This window comes from Barbus barbus (genome assembly GCF_936440315.1).
Source record: "Barbus barbus genome assembly, chromosome: 32".
Classification (NCBI taxonomy): Eukaryota; Metazoa; Chordata; class Actinopteri; order Cypriniformes; family Cyprinidae; genus Barbus; species Barbus barbus.
Window position 1 is genome coordinate 28,088,298 of NC_136760.1, and position 17,831 is coordinate 28,106,128.

Genomic DNA, 17,831 nt, shown 5'->3' on the forward strand with positions numbered 1-17,831 from the left:
CACTAGTGTGCACAATGTGCTTAACAGTGTCATGACAGGACTGACTGATAAAGAGACAGACAAACAGATGTTCAGATAGATAGATAGGAAGACAGACAGGTAGATAGATAGGAAGACAGATGGGTAGATAGACAGATAGAATGACAGACAGATAGACAGACAGGCAGGCAGGTAGACAGAAAGAGAGATAGATAGCTATACCGAATGGTTCATGAATGATGCATAATTATACTAACTAACTAATGAAATAAATCAATAAATATTATAAACAAGGCACAATAAATAAATAATCTGTTTTGTAATAACAGTCTGGTGAACTCTGACAGATCTGCTCGCCCTCGCTCTCTCTCTGTCTCTCAGGATCAGATCTGATTATCAGATTATCAGCGTCTCAGCGGCTGTCAGTGCGTTCAGAACTCAGCAGAGCAGGAAGAACAGGCAGCATGAGCTTCAGCGTGGAGGAGAGAGGCAGAGAAAACACGGCCGACTACAGACTTTACTTCAGTAAGTGTCACAGCACATCCATTCATCACCAACACTGCACTGATTTCAGCACATCTTCATGACCAAATCAATACAGTCAATCAAATACTAAACTCACAGTCTCACAATGAAGTGAACAAAGGCTGATTTTAAATAATTTCTCTACTTGAGTGGATGTTCATGATCTTTCTGCATGCAAAATGCAGACAAAACATCTTGCAAACATTGTTTTAATTAACACAAAATTTGTCAGGTTTATCTATGTCCAATACCACTTTCAACCTCGTTAGATGCTTAATTAACTTAAGCTGATGTACTCATGCAACTGTCAGTCACTCACTGAGAAATGAACATTGACACTAAAACTCATCAAGACATAATTAGTATAGCTGAATATATGCTCTGAATACATTCCTACACAAGCATATTCATTTTATAATTGTTGAAAGGATGCTGCATAACAAGAATTACCCGTCTAGTGGCATCATCTTAACTATATAATTATGCATAGGTATATTTAATCATCTTCCCTTATTACACTGACAGCACAGTGACACACACACACACACACACACACACACACACACACACACACAAGCACACAAACAAACTGTTGAGCATCTGCTGGTGGCAGTAAGTAACAGGAGGAAGTAACTACTGTTGCTATGTGACCAATCGCCATGTGTCACAAAGAAAATCTGATTTCTGTTGAAACCATAATTGTTTTCCATAATGAATTCTGTCTTTGGTTCAAACATCACAATAAATCCTCCTGCTCTCACTGTCAGACATCAGAAAGTGATGAAAATCTCTTTAATCTCAGTGTATTTTAGATTCTTTGAATCTTTAGCTCTTTTATCTCGTCTCACAGAAAACGCAGAGGGGAAATACATATCTCCTTTTCATGACATTCCCATCTACGCAGACGAGGCAAAGGTATGGAATATCTGAATCTCTGAACCGGGTTTTAATGAGGAACAGAAGTTGTTCCCTTCACCTCTGTGAAACACACAGAATGATTTCGCACATCTATGATCACGTGAACTCTTGTAAACTCAGAAATTCAAGCAGTCTGCATACAGTAAACCAGAGCCAAAAACTGCTCAAAGTTTGGTTTTGTATTGGAAAATGAAGTCAATGATGAAATGAAAAGTGCATCTGTTAACTAAAAGCATTACTGTCTGATATATGGAGAATTACAAAAAATTCAATTTATTTTAAAATATAATATAACCTATAAATTCAAATTGTGATGTCAATATTGTATTTTTAATCATTAATCTAAATAATGTGTTGATTTTTGTGGTTAAAATTTAAATCTGTTAATCAACTGTTTATAGATTTGACAACATCAAACTTACTTTAAAGAAAACACCTAATTGGTTATATATAATTTATACTTAACAGTAAATAAATAGGCTTAATTAATTAAATGTACTGAAATTATTTAATTATTTAGATTTTGGATTTTGGAAACTGTTGCATTAATGAAGTTGACTCTGATAATATTGAATTGCTTCAGTAAATAAAAATAAAAAGACCAAAACATTTTAAACCTTGACCCTCGTCAATGTCAGCTAAATTAACTGACACTTTAATGATAAAACAAACAACGATAAACTGCGCATGAACATAAAGGACATCTCAAATGATAATAAATATTCCTACATTCCTCTCTCTCTCTCTCTCTCTCTGTGTGTGTGTGTGTATATATATATATTTTGTATTGTGTGTTTCTCTCCCTGAGGTATGTGTGTGAATTAAATCTAATTAGATGCATTCTCTCACGATAATCATCCTGGAGTTCATAATGACATTAATATGTCAGATGAATTATAGGAATAGATTCCTCTATTCAAGATCATGGGGGGTTTGATCAATATAAACACAACACAGAGCAGAATTATCATGCAGGAACATGAACTCAGACACTGCAGACAGGAGGAAAAACAGAGGAAAGTGTGTGACCTCCTTCATCCAACAAACTGAGTAGAAACTTGATCGTGTAAAGGACTGAGAGAAAATATTTTGCACATCAAAGTACATTTTATACACACCATATAAAATGATTTTGTCAATGCAAATGTATATGAAGAAGCTTCAGGAGCCAGTGATGAATACACTTACCACATAAAGTCTCTCACGCACATCTGCAAAACAATAACAAGTTTCAAGGCATCCATGGAAATAATCATTTAAAGCACATATGCATTCATGCCAAGATAAAGTCAGCTCATATTACACACCAAAACAGAATAAAAAAATTCTAATTTAAAAAAAACAAAGCCTATTTCATTTTACAATAATGCTAATAATGCAATAACGCTTACAATAATAATTTTTTCATCCCCTAATTAAATATATCGAGTGCAAAGTAGTTATGCATCATGTTATAGTTTTCACTGTCTTTAATTATGCTAATTTAATTTCATGCATGCTCATATTCATGTGCAGAGTAAGAACATATTTATGTTTGTATTCATCTGCTTCTCCCATTTGCTCATTTGACTATCACTCTGTATAGACTAATACAATCAGATAAAACAATAATTTCTCAAATATTTATTATAATATACTGATAAACTAAACATTCACTTCAATGGTATGAGATGACTGGATGCTTTTAATTGATTTCCTATTGAACTGTCATTGAGCTGAACTCCAAATCAGATAAACCAAAATGATTCAATGTTTCGGAGCGCTCCAATCGGATCGTGTATCGAAAATCATTTGATTCAGATCGGAACTTTGGAGTGGGTTCGCGAATCATTTCTCAGTTGCAGAATTGCATCAAAGCACAAGAAAATGAAACAAACTGTAATACTATTCAACAAATAACAGGCGATTAATAACTGGGAATAATTCATTGTTAATAACTGTAATGTAAAAAAATACGGACAATTTAGTGGAGGTTGAAACTATTATAATATAAATAATTATCTCTAATGTTCAAGAATCCTGACATGCAAGCTAAATCCAGAGGTGTAGAGTCATCATTAATTGACAACGCTTTGAAGTATAAGTGAGGCTATATCATTTCACTTGATTCAATTCCTCCGTCCTTCCCTCGCATCCTGAACGGGTGGAGCTGAGACGTAAGGAAAGGAAGCGAGGAAAGGAAAAGAGGATGCACAAATAAAAATTGAGAAGTACCCCAGATCTTAAATAATGGTTCGTGAATCTTTTGATTCAGATCAGAACTTCGGAGCGGGTTCGTGAATCTATTGATTCAGATCAGCACTTCGGAGCGGGTTCGTGAATCTATTGATTCAGATCAGAACTTCGGAGTGGGTTCGTGAATCTATTGATTCAGATCAGAACTTCGGAGCGGGTTCGTGAATCTATTGATTCAGATCAGAACTTCGGAGCGGGTTCGTGAATCTATTGATTCAGATCAGAACTTCGGAGCGGGTTCGTGAATCTATTGATTCAGATCAGAACTTCGGAGCGGGTTCGTGAATCTATTGATTCAGATCAGAACTTCGGAGCGGGTTCGTGAATCTATTGATTCAGATCAGAACTTCGGAGCGGGTTCGTGAATCTATTGATTCAGATCAGAACTTCGGAGCGGGTTCGTGAATCTATTGATTCAGATCAGAACTTCGGAGCGGGTTCGTGAATCTATTGATTCAGATCAGAACTTCGGAGCGGGTTCGTGAATCTATTGATTCAGATCAGAACTTCGGAGCGGGTTCGTGAATCTATTGATTCAGATCAGAACTTCGGAGCGGGTTCGTGAATCTATTGATTCAGATCAGAACTTCGGAGCGGGTTCGTGAATCTATTGATTCAGATCAGAACTTCGGAGCGGGTTCGTGAATCTATTGATTCAGATCAGAACTTCGGAGCGGGTTCATGAATCTATTGATTCAGATCAGAACTTCGGAGCGGGTTCATGAATCTATTGATTCAGATCAGAACTTCGGAGCGGGTTCGTGAATCTATTGATTCAGATCAGAACTTTGGAGCGGGTTCATGAATCTATTGATTCAGATCAGAACTTCGGAGCGGGTTCATGAATCTATTGATTCAGATCAGAACTTCAGAGCGGGTTCATGAATCTATTGATTCAGATCAGAACTTCGGGGGGGTTCATGAATCTATTGATTCAGATCAGAACTTCGGAGCGGGTTCATGAATCTATTGATTCAGATCAGAATTTCGGAGCGGGTTCGTGAATCATTTCACGGATTGAGTGATTCGCGATCCGCACTCCGAAGTCCCGATCTGAAATGATGGTTTGTGAATCATTTTTTAGATTGGTGCTACAGAGTGTGTTTTGCAAATCATTTGATTCAGAACGGAACTTTGGAGTGGGTTGGTGAATCTTTTGATTCAGATCCGGACTTCGCAGCACGTAGGCCTCGCAAATCTTTTTTTATTTTTTATTAAACAGTTTGGTGATTTCCGCTGCTTGTGAGAAATCACTCTCGGAGTCTGGAAGGTTTGATGCCAGAAGATGGACTTTACTATCAGAGACAATGAAGGCGAGAGACTCTGCAGAGAATCTGGAGCTTGGAGCGGGGCGAGTAGGACCGGTTACATTTGGTGCCAGTGACCCGGATGGGAGTGAGGTTTAGGGGTGTGAGTGTAACTGTCGTAGGCCAGTAAGAGCTGTTGTGTGTAGACCTCACTCCCCTGATCTCATGAGGCGCTCTAGTGATTGAAGATAAAGGCTGTGGCTTTTAGCCTCCTTGTTAGAGCGCCCGCCTCCCACGCAGAAGACCGTGGTTCGAATCCTGCTGGGAGAGAGGCAAAGTAGACCTGCTTACACAGGCAAACACATGATCATAATAGTAGAAAAACAAGATACCCAAATGGCTATATTCACATTAATTATACTTGATTAATTCACATCTTGATCAATAAAAATCTTCTACAACAGCAGCTACAAACCATTAAGGCAGTACAGTTATCAAAACAAAACAAAGAAAAAAGAAAGAAAGAATACACAAATCCCTTTAGAAAATTATGGATCTATATGCGGTCATTATTTGCTTTAACATGCTCTATAGAGTCATTTCTAGAGGGATCGAAGGATTTCATCAAATTTGCTTTATCCTCTGATTGTAAAACACAGTTGTGATCATCTGACCAAATCCATTTTCTCCTTCAGAACATCTTCAATGCTGTCGTCGAGGTTCCTAGATGGACAAATGCAAAGATGGAGGTAATAAAAATCTTCATCATTCAGTGCAAACCTCTGGCTGTGGATCTTCACATTGCACACCAATTATCTGACCTGCACTAGAATACATTAAAGAAAATCATTCCTAGAAAGGCTGGAACTTATTTCAGCGTTATGTCGTGTTCAAACTCACGGACACATTCAACGCTTTTCATGTCTGATTGATTGTCCTTAACTAAATTGATTCCAGGAATGATAATAATAAAAGGGAAAAGAACAAACTGTCTGCAATGACGAATGCTGAGGAACGGACTGATTTAATGAGTTCTGCACAGTCATTAGGCCATTTTACTTTATTATTGGAATTAAGTACATTTTTCAAGTACTTTAGAGTCGTTTCACTTTGGGAAACCTTTACATTTACATCCCTAGGGCTTATTACTTTTGACAGAAAAACACATCATTCCTATTCCTCATTATTTCAACCTGAAGAAGTGAAGAAGTTTAGAGTTTCTCTTAAAATGTTAATGCATTTTGCCCATGGGTTTTTTTAGGCATCAAAACAATAAAAGTTGAACTTTAAATTTAATTTTAAAATGTGTCTGGTTTAATATTTTTTCTGAGCATAAAATAATAACTATCATACATTATTACCATGATTTACAGAAAACACCCACTAAAATGTAATTCAGTGTAACAATTTATATACCAGAAAATCTTGCCAGGCGTCTTAGAAGCAGAATCATTAGATGACATTAAAAGACTATATATATAAAGATCACGGTGCAGCCCTGACTGTCATTTTATAGCTTTACCAATTTGTGCCACTGTCCTTCAAACCATTAGGTTTTAGCCATTTGTCAGCAAGATGTTTTTAATAGTTTATTATGATTTAAGATTTAGTATGATCACTTTATATTTTATAGAAGTACAGTTTAGAATAATGATATTTCATATGATGTTACACTGAATGATGATGGAACATTATTTCACCATATTTTGACTTTTTTTCACAAAATTTATTTGAAACATTGAAGTAGCAACTTTTATCATTTGATATGCTTTTTATGTGTATAAAATTACTTTTGTAAATTTAATTTGATGTACGGTTTTTAAACCTTATACCCTTTCTCATTTTATTCCCTCATTTATTAAATGATATATATATTTTCACTTAATTGCACACTTTAATTATCAGTAACAACTGAAATAATATTGTAAGTAACAATATTTTAAATAGTTAAGTACATTAAATTCAAACTGAAAACAAGTACTTGTACTTTTACTGCGGTCATATAATATCAGTGCATCTGTATTATATCTAAAATTATATATTATACATACATGCACACAAACATGCACATATATATATATATATAGTGCTTGATTTGTGTGCTTCATCATGACTGGTTCTGCATCTAAAGACCAGTTCAGGCCGGACTTCTTCTCACACTTCCACTAATGATTTCTGAAATGAAATGCAGGCTGATTTTCTGCCTCAGGAGGCTCGTGTGGAAAACCAACCCCGACTACCAACTCTACCAAAGGCCTGATCATCAGACTCTTTTCACAAGATCCAAAATATGACTTACTGTATGTGTGCGCAGAGATATTTTCTGCTGCGTTACAGCCGGTCTGCGCTCAATTGATTTCAAAGCTTCTGGAGTCCTAAAGGATTCATTTGGTGACTGGATTTACTGCATTTTATGACACATTTATTGCCATTCTGATTTATCACACCAGAGAAACCCATCAATAACCCATCGATCAGCATCAGACATCATTTTCAGCAGACTTGGAGAAATGAGGACAAACTTTTTAAAGCTCTTCTAAAGCACAAACTCTTGACAATATGAACCAAAGAAGAAGAAATGAACGTAATTAGAGAAGAAAACTGGGTTTGCATCAAGTTTGATTAGAGAAAATACTTTCAACATGTCTAAAGTTGCAATTTTTGAAATGATCACACATTAATATAAGGTTATATATATATATATATATATATATATATATATATATATATATATATATAGATAGACAGACAGACAGACAGACAGGCAGGCAGATAGATAGTTATATATTGTAAACTATTTTTAACAATTGCATACTTTTTTATTAATATGTTGTATTTTTAGTAAATATACAAAATATTTTTCTCTTTTTAAATGCCTGAATTAGTAAGTAAACTGTTTTAAAATGTTGATTTTTAGTAAATATACAATAATGTTTTTAAATATATATACATATATATTATTATTTTTTTATTATTATTTTGTTTATTTATTTGCAGCCAAAATAAATTTTAAATATATGCTAAATTTATCTTGCCATTTTTTATATGTATTGTATTTTTTTATATAAAATAAAGTATATTCCTTGCTGATTTTTATTCAAATGTGACATATGTGAATGTATTTTCTTAAAATTATCGAGCAAAAAATATTTTTTAATTCTTTTAAAAAAATACATATATATATATTTTTTAATATATTTTCTAAAATATAAAAAAAATGGCATAAAAATATATTGGTGTAATTGGAAATTAATATATTTGGAAACATTTTAGCAAATATATTTTTTCTAATTTTTTGCATATATTGAAAAAGAAAAAAAGAAAAAAACAATATATATATATATATATATAAATATGTGTGTGTATTTTTATGTTCGTTTTTTTTTTTTTGGCTGTATGGGATGAGTTATTTTATGCTGCTTGATGGCATAAATCTGCATTTAATTTCTGAGCTGTATTTACATTCTATTTGACATTTTATGGAAGACAAAGTCAAACAGGTTTGTAATGAAAGAAGTGCGAGTAAATGAATAAATTCTGAGATATTTCCTTTCTCCAGATTGCGACTAAAGATGCTCTCAATCCACTGAAGCAGGACGTGAAGAAAGGGAACCTGCGTTACGTTAGCAATGTCTTTCCTCATAAGGGCTACATCTGGAACTATGGAGCCATTCCTCAGGTTTGTGTCACGTCACAACAGCTCTTTCAGACGTTTAGAAGACAAGCACGCAGAATTAAAGAGTGGAAACCTCCAGGGAAAGTGTGTTTGATGCATGAGCGAGCTCAGAGAGGCATGTTTAGATGCCAACCCAAGCAGCGCTGGAGATTGGTTTTATCAGAGCTCGGCTCACTCACATCATATAACTGCACAGACGGATGATTTCATCTTTTGCAGACGTGGGAGGATCCGGGCCACCGGGACAGAGACACGGGCTGCTGCGGCGATAACGATCCCATCGACATCTGTGACATCGGGAATAAGGTACAGAGCAGCGGCAGAAACACACTTACTGTAATACAAATCACATCAGTGTTACGGGATATTTCTCATACTGTCTGTCATATACAGTCTCTATTTAGTGTCCCCTAAGTTTATTCACTCAAAGCTGACTTTGAAGTTCTTTAAAGCAAGCAGTACCAACTCTTGCTGTTCATAACAGATTTCTGGACCATTTTACTATAATATTTCTCTGGATCTTCTGAATTTTAAATAAATATTTGTATATATTATATATATATAAATAAATGTATATATATATGTACACACATACATATAATTATTTATTTCACCAGCTAAATTGTTTTTTTGGTAGAGTTAAAGTTGCTCTCAATATAAATGATGAATTATGAGCAAATCATTCTTTTGAGTCAGTTGGTTTAATGATTCGGTCAAACCGCTTCACACTTTGATCTGAACGATTCATTCGAATCAAAACGATTTGAAACATCTTTCTTTAGTAATCATGCTGGTCTTTAGAGCTCCTGGAGTTTCAGCGTTCTGTCAGCGTGTTCGTCACGTGTTTGCATCAGGTCTGCTGTCGAGGAGAAGTCATCCGTGTGAAGGTGTTGGGGACTCTGGCGCTGATCGACGAAGGAGAAACCGACTGGAAAGTGATGGTCATAAACGTGGAGGACCCCGAGGCTGAAGACTTCAACGGTCTGAGAGCTTTAGCTTGTGTGTTTGTGATGAGCATGAGGCTAAATCTCAGCATCTTCTGTCACTCGCAGATATCGAGGACGTCCGCAGACTGAAGCCCGGATACCTGGAGGCCACACTCGACTGGTTCCGGATGTACAAAGTGCCAGATGGGAAGCCAGAAAACCAATTTGCCTTCAATAGTGAATTTAAGAACAGGGTAAATAGAGCCACCATTTAAATGAAAGACAGGACACAACATTTGATTAATGATGGGATGTTTTTCCCATCATGTCACGAAGGCAAGAGAATCCAAGCATGTAATTTTCCAAATTGCTTTTTCAAGAGCTGATCGTGTGAATGATTAAATTACTAGACACATTCTCACAGATCTGAGATCAGCGGTGCGTCTCGCTTCTCCAAACTTTTCAAAACTAAACATCCAGAAGCTCGTCTCTCATTTCAGTGGAAAACATCAGGAAACACGTCACTGAGAAAACGTGCTCAATAAAATTTAATTTACCTCATTTTTTTAAGGTAAGTGGTTGCAATCGATTTATTTTAGCTACATTTAAATAAACTAATTTAGTTGACTAACTTTCAAAAAAAAATTTTTTTTAAATGTAGCTAAAATAAATTGATTGCAACCACTTACCTTAAAAAATGTATCGTTTAAAAATGTGTATCATGTGTATCATTTTTATCAGTGCACCTTAGAAACCACACAGCAATTCCCTGGCAACCACTAAGAACACAACATTCTCTTAAAAAAAAAAACAAAAAAAAAAGTTTTATTTTATTGTTTTAAAATGTTGCTGTAAATGTTTCTTTCTTATTTTTAAATGTTTAAAAACACAATACATTTACATTTTAGTAAATATACTACATTCTTAAAAATAAAGGAGCTTCATGATGCCATAGAAGAACCTTTTTAGTCTAAATGGTTCCATAAAGAAGAACCGAATGGTTCACAAAAGAAGGTTCTTCAGGTTATAAAAAGGTAAGAAAGAGATGGTTCTTTGACTGAATGGTTCTTTGTGGAACTAAAAATGGTTCTTCTATGGCATCGCTGTGAAGAACCCGTGAAGCACCTTTAGTTTTTAAGACTGTATATCTTTTTAAGTTATATGTTTATTAGCAAAACAAACTGTCTTTTTAAAATGTTTTAAAATGTTTATTTTTAGTAAATATTCTAAAGCATTTTTTTTAAATGTTTACAAAAAATTGTAAACATGTTATTGAATGTTTTAGAATGATTGCCTTTAGTAATATATTTTTAAATTAATGAAACATTGCATACTATATATTTTTTATTAATATGTTTATTTTTAAGTAAATATACAAAATTAGTTTTTCTTTTTAAATGCTTAAATTAGTAAGTATACTGTTTTAAAATGTGGATTTTTAGTAAATATACAAAATTATTTTTTATTTTAAAATGCTTTAAAAAACAGTCATCATTCTTTTTTTCTTAAATATATTAAAATAATTGTATTTAGTTACTATATTAAAAAGATCATTTTTAATGTTTTCTTAAAGGTTTATAGGTTTAGTAATTATTATTCTTAATTTTTTTTTTTTTTTTTTATGTTTTTAGTAAATAATACTAAACCCTTTTTATTTATTTAAATGATTTAAAATGTAGAAAATATAAAATGTTTTAAAATGATTATTTTTGGTAAATATACAAAATAATTTTTTTAATGCATTAGAAAGTGCAAATATACCATCTCTCTCTCTCTCTCTCTCTCTTTGTTGTTGTTTAATGTTTTAAAATGTCTTTTCTGGTTCATGGCCTGCAGGATTTCGCTATTAAAACGGTTAAGGACACTCATAGTTTCTGGAAAGCTCTGATCTGCAAGAACACAGACGCTGGAGAGCTGAACTGGTAAGACATCATTCCTCAGTCTATAATTTAGTTTTAGTTCAAACTCCAGTATAATCCACACAGAAAGGCCTCAGATGGCAGTCATTCTGTCCAAACACACGTGATGCATTCAGCTTCTCAGAGTCTGTGATGTTGCACAAAAACATGCATATCACGAGTGACGATTATATGGTTATTTCTCAATCTGTTTGAATGAATGGCTTCTGCATGTTCGAATTGAAAACAGGGTTCGAGATGTTCTGATTAAAGAGGACAGGGCTGAGCTCATTCACATCCTCAGACGCGTCCGTCTCGACTCCATCAGACACACGGACGTGTCGTGAATCTGGACACTGCTCTCTTTGCTGAGCAAACAAACACGTACCTTATAGTGATTGTTGAGCGGTCACAGTAAGCCACAAACACTTCTGCTTCAGAACGTGCATCTGAAGGATCCTGGAGGATTGATAGTTACAGAAAACAGCATTAAGATCAGAACAGCACCGTCAGCCTGTAAATAAACTACAGCAATAAAGACAGACAGAAATCAGGGTTGCCAGGTCTGTGTAACAAAACAAGCCCAGTGCCCCCCATCCATAATATCAAACTCCAAATATGCCCCTGACTCCCATATCTAAAATACATATTACAGCCAGTTAAGCAGCATACACACTTTCAACTTGAAAATCTCTATGTAGTGGTAATCATATATATATATATAGATTCAAGATTCAAGAGTTTTATTTGTCACATACACAATTATACAGAGTATAACCAGCAGTGAAATGTAGGTCAGGTCCGCTCCAAGGACAGTGCAATTATAAAGTATACAAATATTAAGAAGAAGTACAAACATAAAATAAAAGATAAGATAAAATAAGATAAGATAGGATAAAAAATATAAATATAAATGTGCAGGTCAGTATGTTGTTGACAAATAGTAATGAGAGGAATGTGCAAAAAATAATGTGCAAAAAGTTGTACAGGGTATGTAAATAGCAGCAATATGAGGTAGAGAAAAATTATGAATAGCTTATTGATATATGATATTTACATGGAGAAAAAATTATGAATGAATAACTTGTTGATATGGTGATATTACATGGAGTCAAGTGATATTATGACACAGAGTTAGAGTTTAGGAGCCTGATGGCCTGGGGGAAGAAGCTCCTCCTAAGTCTCTCAGTTTTTGCCATCAGGCTACGTAAGCGCTTACCAGATGGAAGCAAAGTGAATAGACAGTTACCAGGGTGATTTGAGTCCTTGATGATTTTAACAGCTCTATTTTTGCAGCGTTTGAGGTAGATGTCCTGCAGAGAGGGGAGAGCAGACCCTGAGATGCGCTCAGCTAAGCGCACAACTCTCTGTAGTGCTTTGCAGTCCTGATTGGAGCTGTTTCCATACCCCACTGAGATGCACTGAGTCAATACACTTTCTATGGTCCCTGAATAGAAAGTTTTCAGGATTGCTGGTGAGACCCTGAATTTCCTCAGCTGTCGCAGATGGTACAGTCTTTGCCTGGCTTTCTTAACCTGTGATTGGATGTGTGTAGTCCAAGTCAGGTTCTCGGAGATGTTTACGCCGAGGTACTTGAAGCTACTCACCCTCTCCACAGGGGTCCCACTGATCCTGAGAGGAGAGTAGGGCTGCTGCTGTCTCTTCCTAAAGTCCATGATCAGTTCTTTAGTTTTACTCACATTCAGTGAGAGACAGTTGTCCTGGCACCATGATGTGAGTCTCTCTACCTCATCCAAGTATGCGGTCTCATCGTTGTTGGAGATGAGGCCCAGAACCACAGTATCATCAGCGAATTTAACAATGGATGTGGAGCTGTGAGAGGACACGCAGTCATGCGTGTAGAGAGAGTAGAGCAGGGGACTCAGGACACAGCCCTGTGGGGCTCCTATGTTCAGAGTGATGGAGTTTGAGGTGAACTGGCCAACTTTCTCTATAATATACACACTCTACATCATTTTAAATGCTCTAAAACATCATAAACATACTGTATGTTTTCTTAAATGTTTTAAAATGTTTATTTTTAGTATATATACAATATCATTTTTAATGCTTTTAAAATACGTAAATATATTATGTATTTCTTAAAAGTTTTAAATTGATTATTTTTTAGTAAAACCCAATTTCAATTTGAAAATGTCTATATAATCATAATAATAATAATACTAAACAAAAACATTTGTAATTAGTAATATACTGTTTGTTTAAAAGTGTTTATTTTTTAGTAAATATGTTGAATAATTTTTATTTTTAAGTGCTTTAAAATCATAAACATTAAATATTTTTATGTTTTAAAATTTTTATTTCTAGTAAATTATACTGCACCATTTTAATTTGTAAATGCTTTAAAAATAAGTAAATATATATTTTTAAATGTTTTAAAATGATTAGTTTTTAGTAAAAACTGTCTATAGTAATATAATGTCTATATAATAGTAGTATCATTAACAAAAAAATTAATTAGCAAATATATTTTATCTTTTCACAAATGTTTTAAAGTGCTTATTTTTAGTAAATATACTAATATAATATAATATATTTTTAAGTGCTTTAAAATCAAACATACTATATATTTTGTTGAATATTTTAAAATGTAAATTTTCTAGTAAAGTATACTAAATCATTTTAATTTTTAAATGCTCTAAAATTATAAACATACTATATATTTTCTTAAATGTATTAAAATGTTTAGTTTTAGTATATATACTACATCATTTTTATTGTTTAAGTGCTTTAAAAATGCATAAATATACTATATATTTTCAAATGTTTTTCTTGTAAATTATACTAAATCATTTTATTATATACTATATATTTTCTTAAATGTTTTAATTTTTATTTTTAAATGCTTTAAAAATAAGTAAATATATTTTGTAAAATGTTTGTAAATTATTATTTTTAGTAAAACCCAATTTCAATTTATTAGTAATCATAAACAATCTGTTTTCATAAAAGAGCTCAAAGACATCACTGACCGTCCCTAACAAAACTCATCATCCAGCACGGCTTTATCACGGCTAGAATATAAAGTACTTCAATACATGCATTTCTGTCAAATATAATTCATGCAATATGTCAAACCTTTAAACCTTTATTGAAAAAAATCAACCCGCAGTGGGAGTTTAAAAGCAGCCTAATTAAATTCAAACTTGGCAAGCCTGCTGAAAATGAAATGATTTTAATTGAAATGAAACTCCTGACAGCAGCATGAATTCAAAACCTAGTGTGCTGTCTACATAGGGAGCAATTCAGAGGGTTTTTCTATAAGGAAGGCATTATTCAGTCTAAAGCGTATGCACACCTCCTGAATTTATTTATTGCTATTGGCTATTGGCTATTTCAGCTTCAGCAACAGGTGATCAGAATGAAATATACAGGCACACAAACATCTGATCTCTATATGCATGTCTACTAGTCAGCAAGATGGACTTTATGGTCACGCTCGGATTGAAAATCATGTTTCTATTGGCAATCTGTGGCAGATTTGAGAACAGATATTAGATATCAACAGCTGATCGACTGGGTTTAGTTTGCTTCACCTCCAACGAATCTAGACTGAAGCAAATTTGGTTTTGACTTGATTTCTAATGTTCTGCTTGTGTCTGAAATGTATATCCTTCAGTATGAACACCTGCGTCTCTGACAGTCCCTTCTGCCGCTCCGCCGGTGAAGCCCAAGCCGTCGTGGATTCAGTGAGTGTTTTCTGTCTCACACAGAATTATAATCCAGTCTCCAGAAGCTTTCAGACCTTTGGGAACTTGTGAGCATAATGAACCTCTGATTGCATTCTTCTCCAACAATACCAGGGGTCTGTTTGGATTTAATTGGCATTCATGCAACGGCAAATTGTTTAAAGATGACTTTGATTGAATAGTGCAGCGAGAGTTTGATCGTCTTCTCAGACGTCTGATTAAACTTCAACTAACAGCCTTCAAGTTTCATCCAAAAATTAAACTTCAATCGTTTACTCACCCTCGTGTCGATTCAGACAGGAGAAGAAGGAGCTGTCAACGTTAAAAAGCATAATTAAGGTCTCATTTAAGTAGTCCACAGAACTCATGCAAAACATTCCTGAAGTCACATGATAGTTTTGTGTGAAATTCATTATAAAGTAAAGTCGTGACGTATTGTCAAGTATGGTGACCCATACTCGAAATTGGTGCTCTGCGTTTAACCCATCCAAGTGCACACACACAGCAGTGAGTAGTGAACAAATGCACACACACACATACACACACACATACACACACACCGTGAACACACACCCGGAGCAGTGGGCAGCCATGCTGCGGCGCCCGGGGAGCAGTTGGGGGTTCGGTGTCTTGCTCAAGGGCACCTCAGTCGTGGTATTGAGGGTGGAGAGAGCGCTGGACATTCACTCCCCCCACCTACAATCCCTGCCGGCCCGAGACTCGAACCCACAACCTTTGGATTACGAGTCCGACTCTCTAACCATTAGGCCACGACTTTCATTATTTCTTTATGTGTTTAAAGAAATAATGAAAATGGTAATGTGCTGAAAATGTGGTCACCCTCAGCTAATTCAAGATCAGGATGAGTGTGTTTCTTCATCAGGTTTGTAGAAATGTGTCTCTGCATCAGTGTCTCAGCAATGGATGCTCTGCAGTGAATGGGTGCCGTCAGAATGAGAGTCTGATAAAAACATCACCACTCCAGTCCATCAGTTAACATCTGGAGAAGACCAAAGCTGAAACACATCCAGCATTAAGACATTTTTAACTCAAATACGAGTCTGTGATCCATAATAATGCTTCCTGCAGTGAAAAAGCGTGTGAAGTTCATGTGGTTTTTTCAGGAGTGTTCTGTTCTGAATCAGGAGAGAAATCTGCAGATCAAGCAGCGTTTACAAGACAAAACAGATCTAAACAAATATGTGGCTGGATTTTGATGAGAGAGACGACAGGAGGAAGCATTATTATGATTTGTTTCAGCTTTTGTCTTCTCCAGATGTTAACTGATGGACTGGAGTGGTGTGGATTATTGTGATGTTTTTATCAGACTCTCATTCTGACGGCACCCATTCACTGCAGAGCATCCGTTACTGAGACACTGATGCAATGATGCATTTTCAGTAAATTCTTATTTTTGGGTGAACTGTTCCTTTAAGTTTCTCCACTGAAAGCAGCTGAACTTGTCTAAAGCATCTCAGAAATGTCTCTCTTTTTATGTTCATTAAAGAAAGTAAGTAAATGATGTCAGAATGATAATTTTTGTTGGTCTAAAATCTACCTTCTGTTCTCAGGCTCCTCCGTACGGTGCTGCAGAGCCGCCGCCGAGCTCAGGTCAGCGGTCCGGCCTTCAGTCTCATCCTGAACCACAAAATAACTTTTATTAGATACGTATGACATAATGTACAGTACAATCACTAATAGTATCTAATAAGGTAATTTATTAATACAGAAATATCATGATAATTTCATAGAAAAATAAAAAGTTAATACAGTTTTCAGAAGAAGACAATGTTGCTCTGGTCTATGGCTCATTCTCAAATGTCTAACATTATTATTATCATTATTTAAAAAAAATAAAAAATTATATATATATATATATATATATATATACACATACATACATTTTTATATATAGTTTAAAATAATCAAAAACCTGTAAAATGTATATAATTTTTAAGATTATTTTATAACAATTTAATATAATTTTAATAATATTTTATTATATTATATATATATATATACATACATTTCTATGTATAATTTAAAATAATCTAAAAATATTATACGTATATATTATATAATAATATGATATATTTACACATCTGATCATATAAAATACAAATTATATGATTACTAAGTCATGGCAACATGTGTTTTTGCATTACTATAATTCACTTAATAATTTAAACTTCATTTTTTATGTTATACAAGACTGAACTCTATATTATATAAGTTATATATATTGCTTCTTCTTTTTTACTGAGTAAAAATAATATTTTTTCTCTCTTTCTAGCTGATAAATGGTTCTATTACAAACAGATATAGACGACGATCATCAGCGCTGACAGGAAGAATAAATGGCCGGAAAACTGTTTTATTACACAAATCCATCAACAGCAGCAGACTCACGGTTGTCATAACTCTGTCATATATTGTATTAGTTACTGATAAACACTGTGTAGTTTGATTCATAAAGGCCTAAATAAAGTTTGGATGTTAGATAGTCGGTGCAAAACACTGTATGAAGCCTTTCAATGCAAACTCAATCAGAATAAAGCAATGTGACTTTATGAAATACACATCTGTGGTTCACTGGAAAAAATTATACATAATTGTTTTAAGGTAAGTGGTTGCATACAATTTATTTCAGCTACATTTAAATTAAAATAAAATGTTGAAAGTTAGTCAACTACATTTGTTTATTTAATTGTAGCTAA

The 17,831-nt window shown here is 34.2% G+C and overlaps 2 protein-coding genes across 3 annotated transcripts in view; both read left to right on the forward strand.

Moving 5' to 3' along the window:
- The window catches only part of LOC306851923 (alpha-actinin-2), a 349,741-nt gene that overhangs the window by 36,532 nt on the left and 295,378 nt on the right, over positions 1-17,831 (forward strand). The gene's annotated exons all lie outside the window — the stretch shown is intronic.
- On the forward strand, positions 74-17,686 carry LOC306852650 (inorganic pyrophosphatase-like). Of its 2 annotated transcripts, XM_079389653.1 has the most exons (11): positions 74-504; positions 1,355-1,419; positions 5,600-5,653; positions 8,464-8,583; positions 8,800-8,886; positions 9,435-9,561; positions 9,633-9,760; positions 11,343-11,428; positions 15,045-15,114; positions 16,686-16,725; positions 17,408-17,686. In XM_079389653.1, exons 1-11 carry the CDS (start codon positions 444-446, stop codon positions 17,437-17,439), a joined length of 870 nt encoding a protein of 289 aa, XP_079245779.1. In that variant the 5' UTR covers positions 74-443; the 3' UTR covers positions 17,440-17,686. The 2 variants fall into 2 exon arrangements, with proteins under 2 accessions (XP_079245779.1, XP_079245778.1); XM_079389652.1 differs by lacking the exon at positions 17,408-17,686 and having other exon boundaries at positions 410-504; positions 16,686-16,960.

Bases quoted from the DNA above. Each gene is read 5' to 3' on its own strand.
- LOC306852650 (XM_079389652.1), top strand. From the start codon at position 444: ATGAGCTTCAGCGTGGAGGAGAGAGGCAGAGAAAACACGGCCGACTAC. The intron at 505-1,354 runs GTAAGTGTCACA...CTCGTCTCACAG, and splicing joins CGACTACAGACTTTACTTCA to AAAACGCAGAGGGGAAATAC. The intron at 5,654-8,463 runs GTAATAAAAATC...TCCTTTCTCCAG, and splicing joins GGACAAATGCAAAGATGGAG to ATTGCGACTAAAGATGCTCT.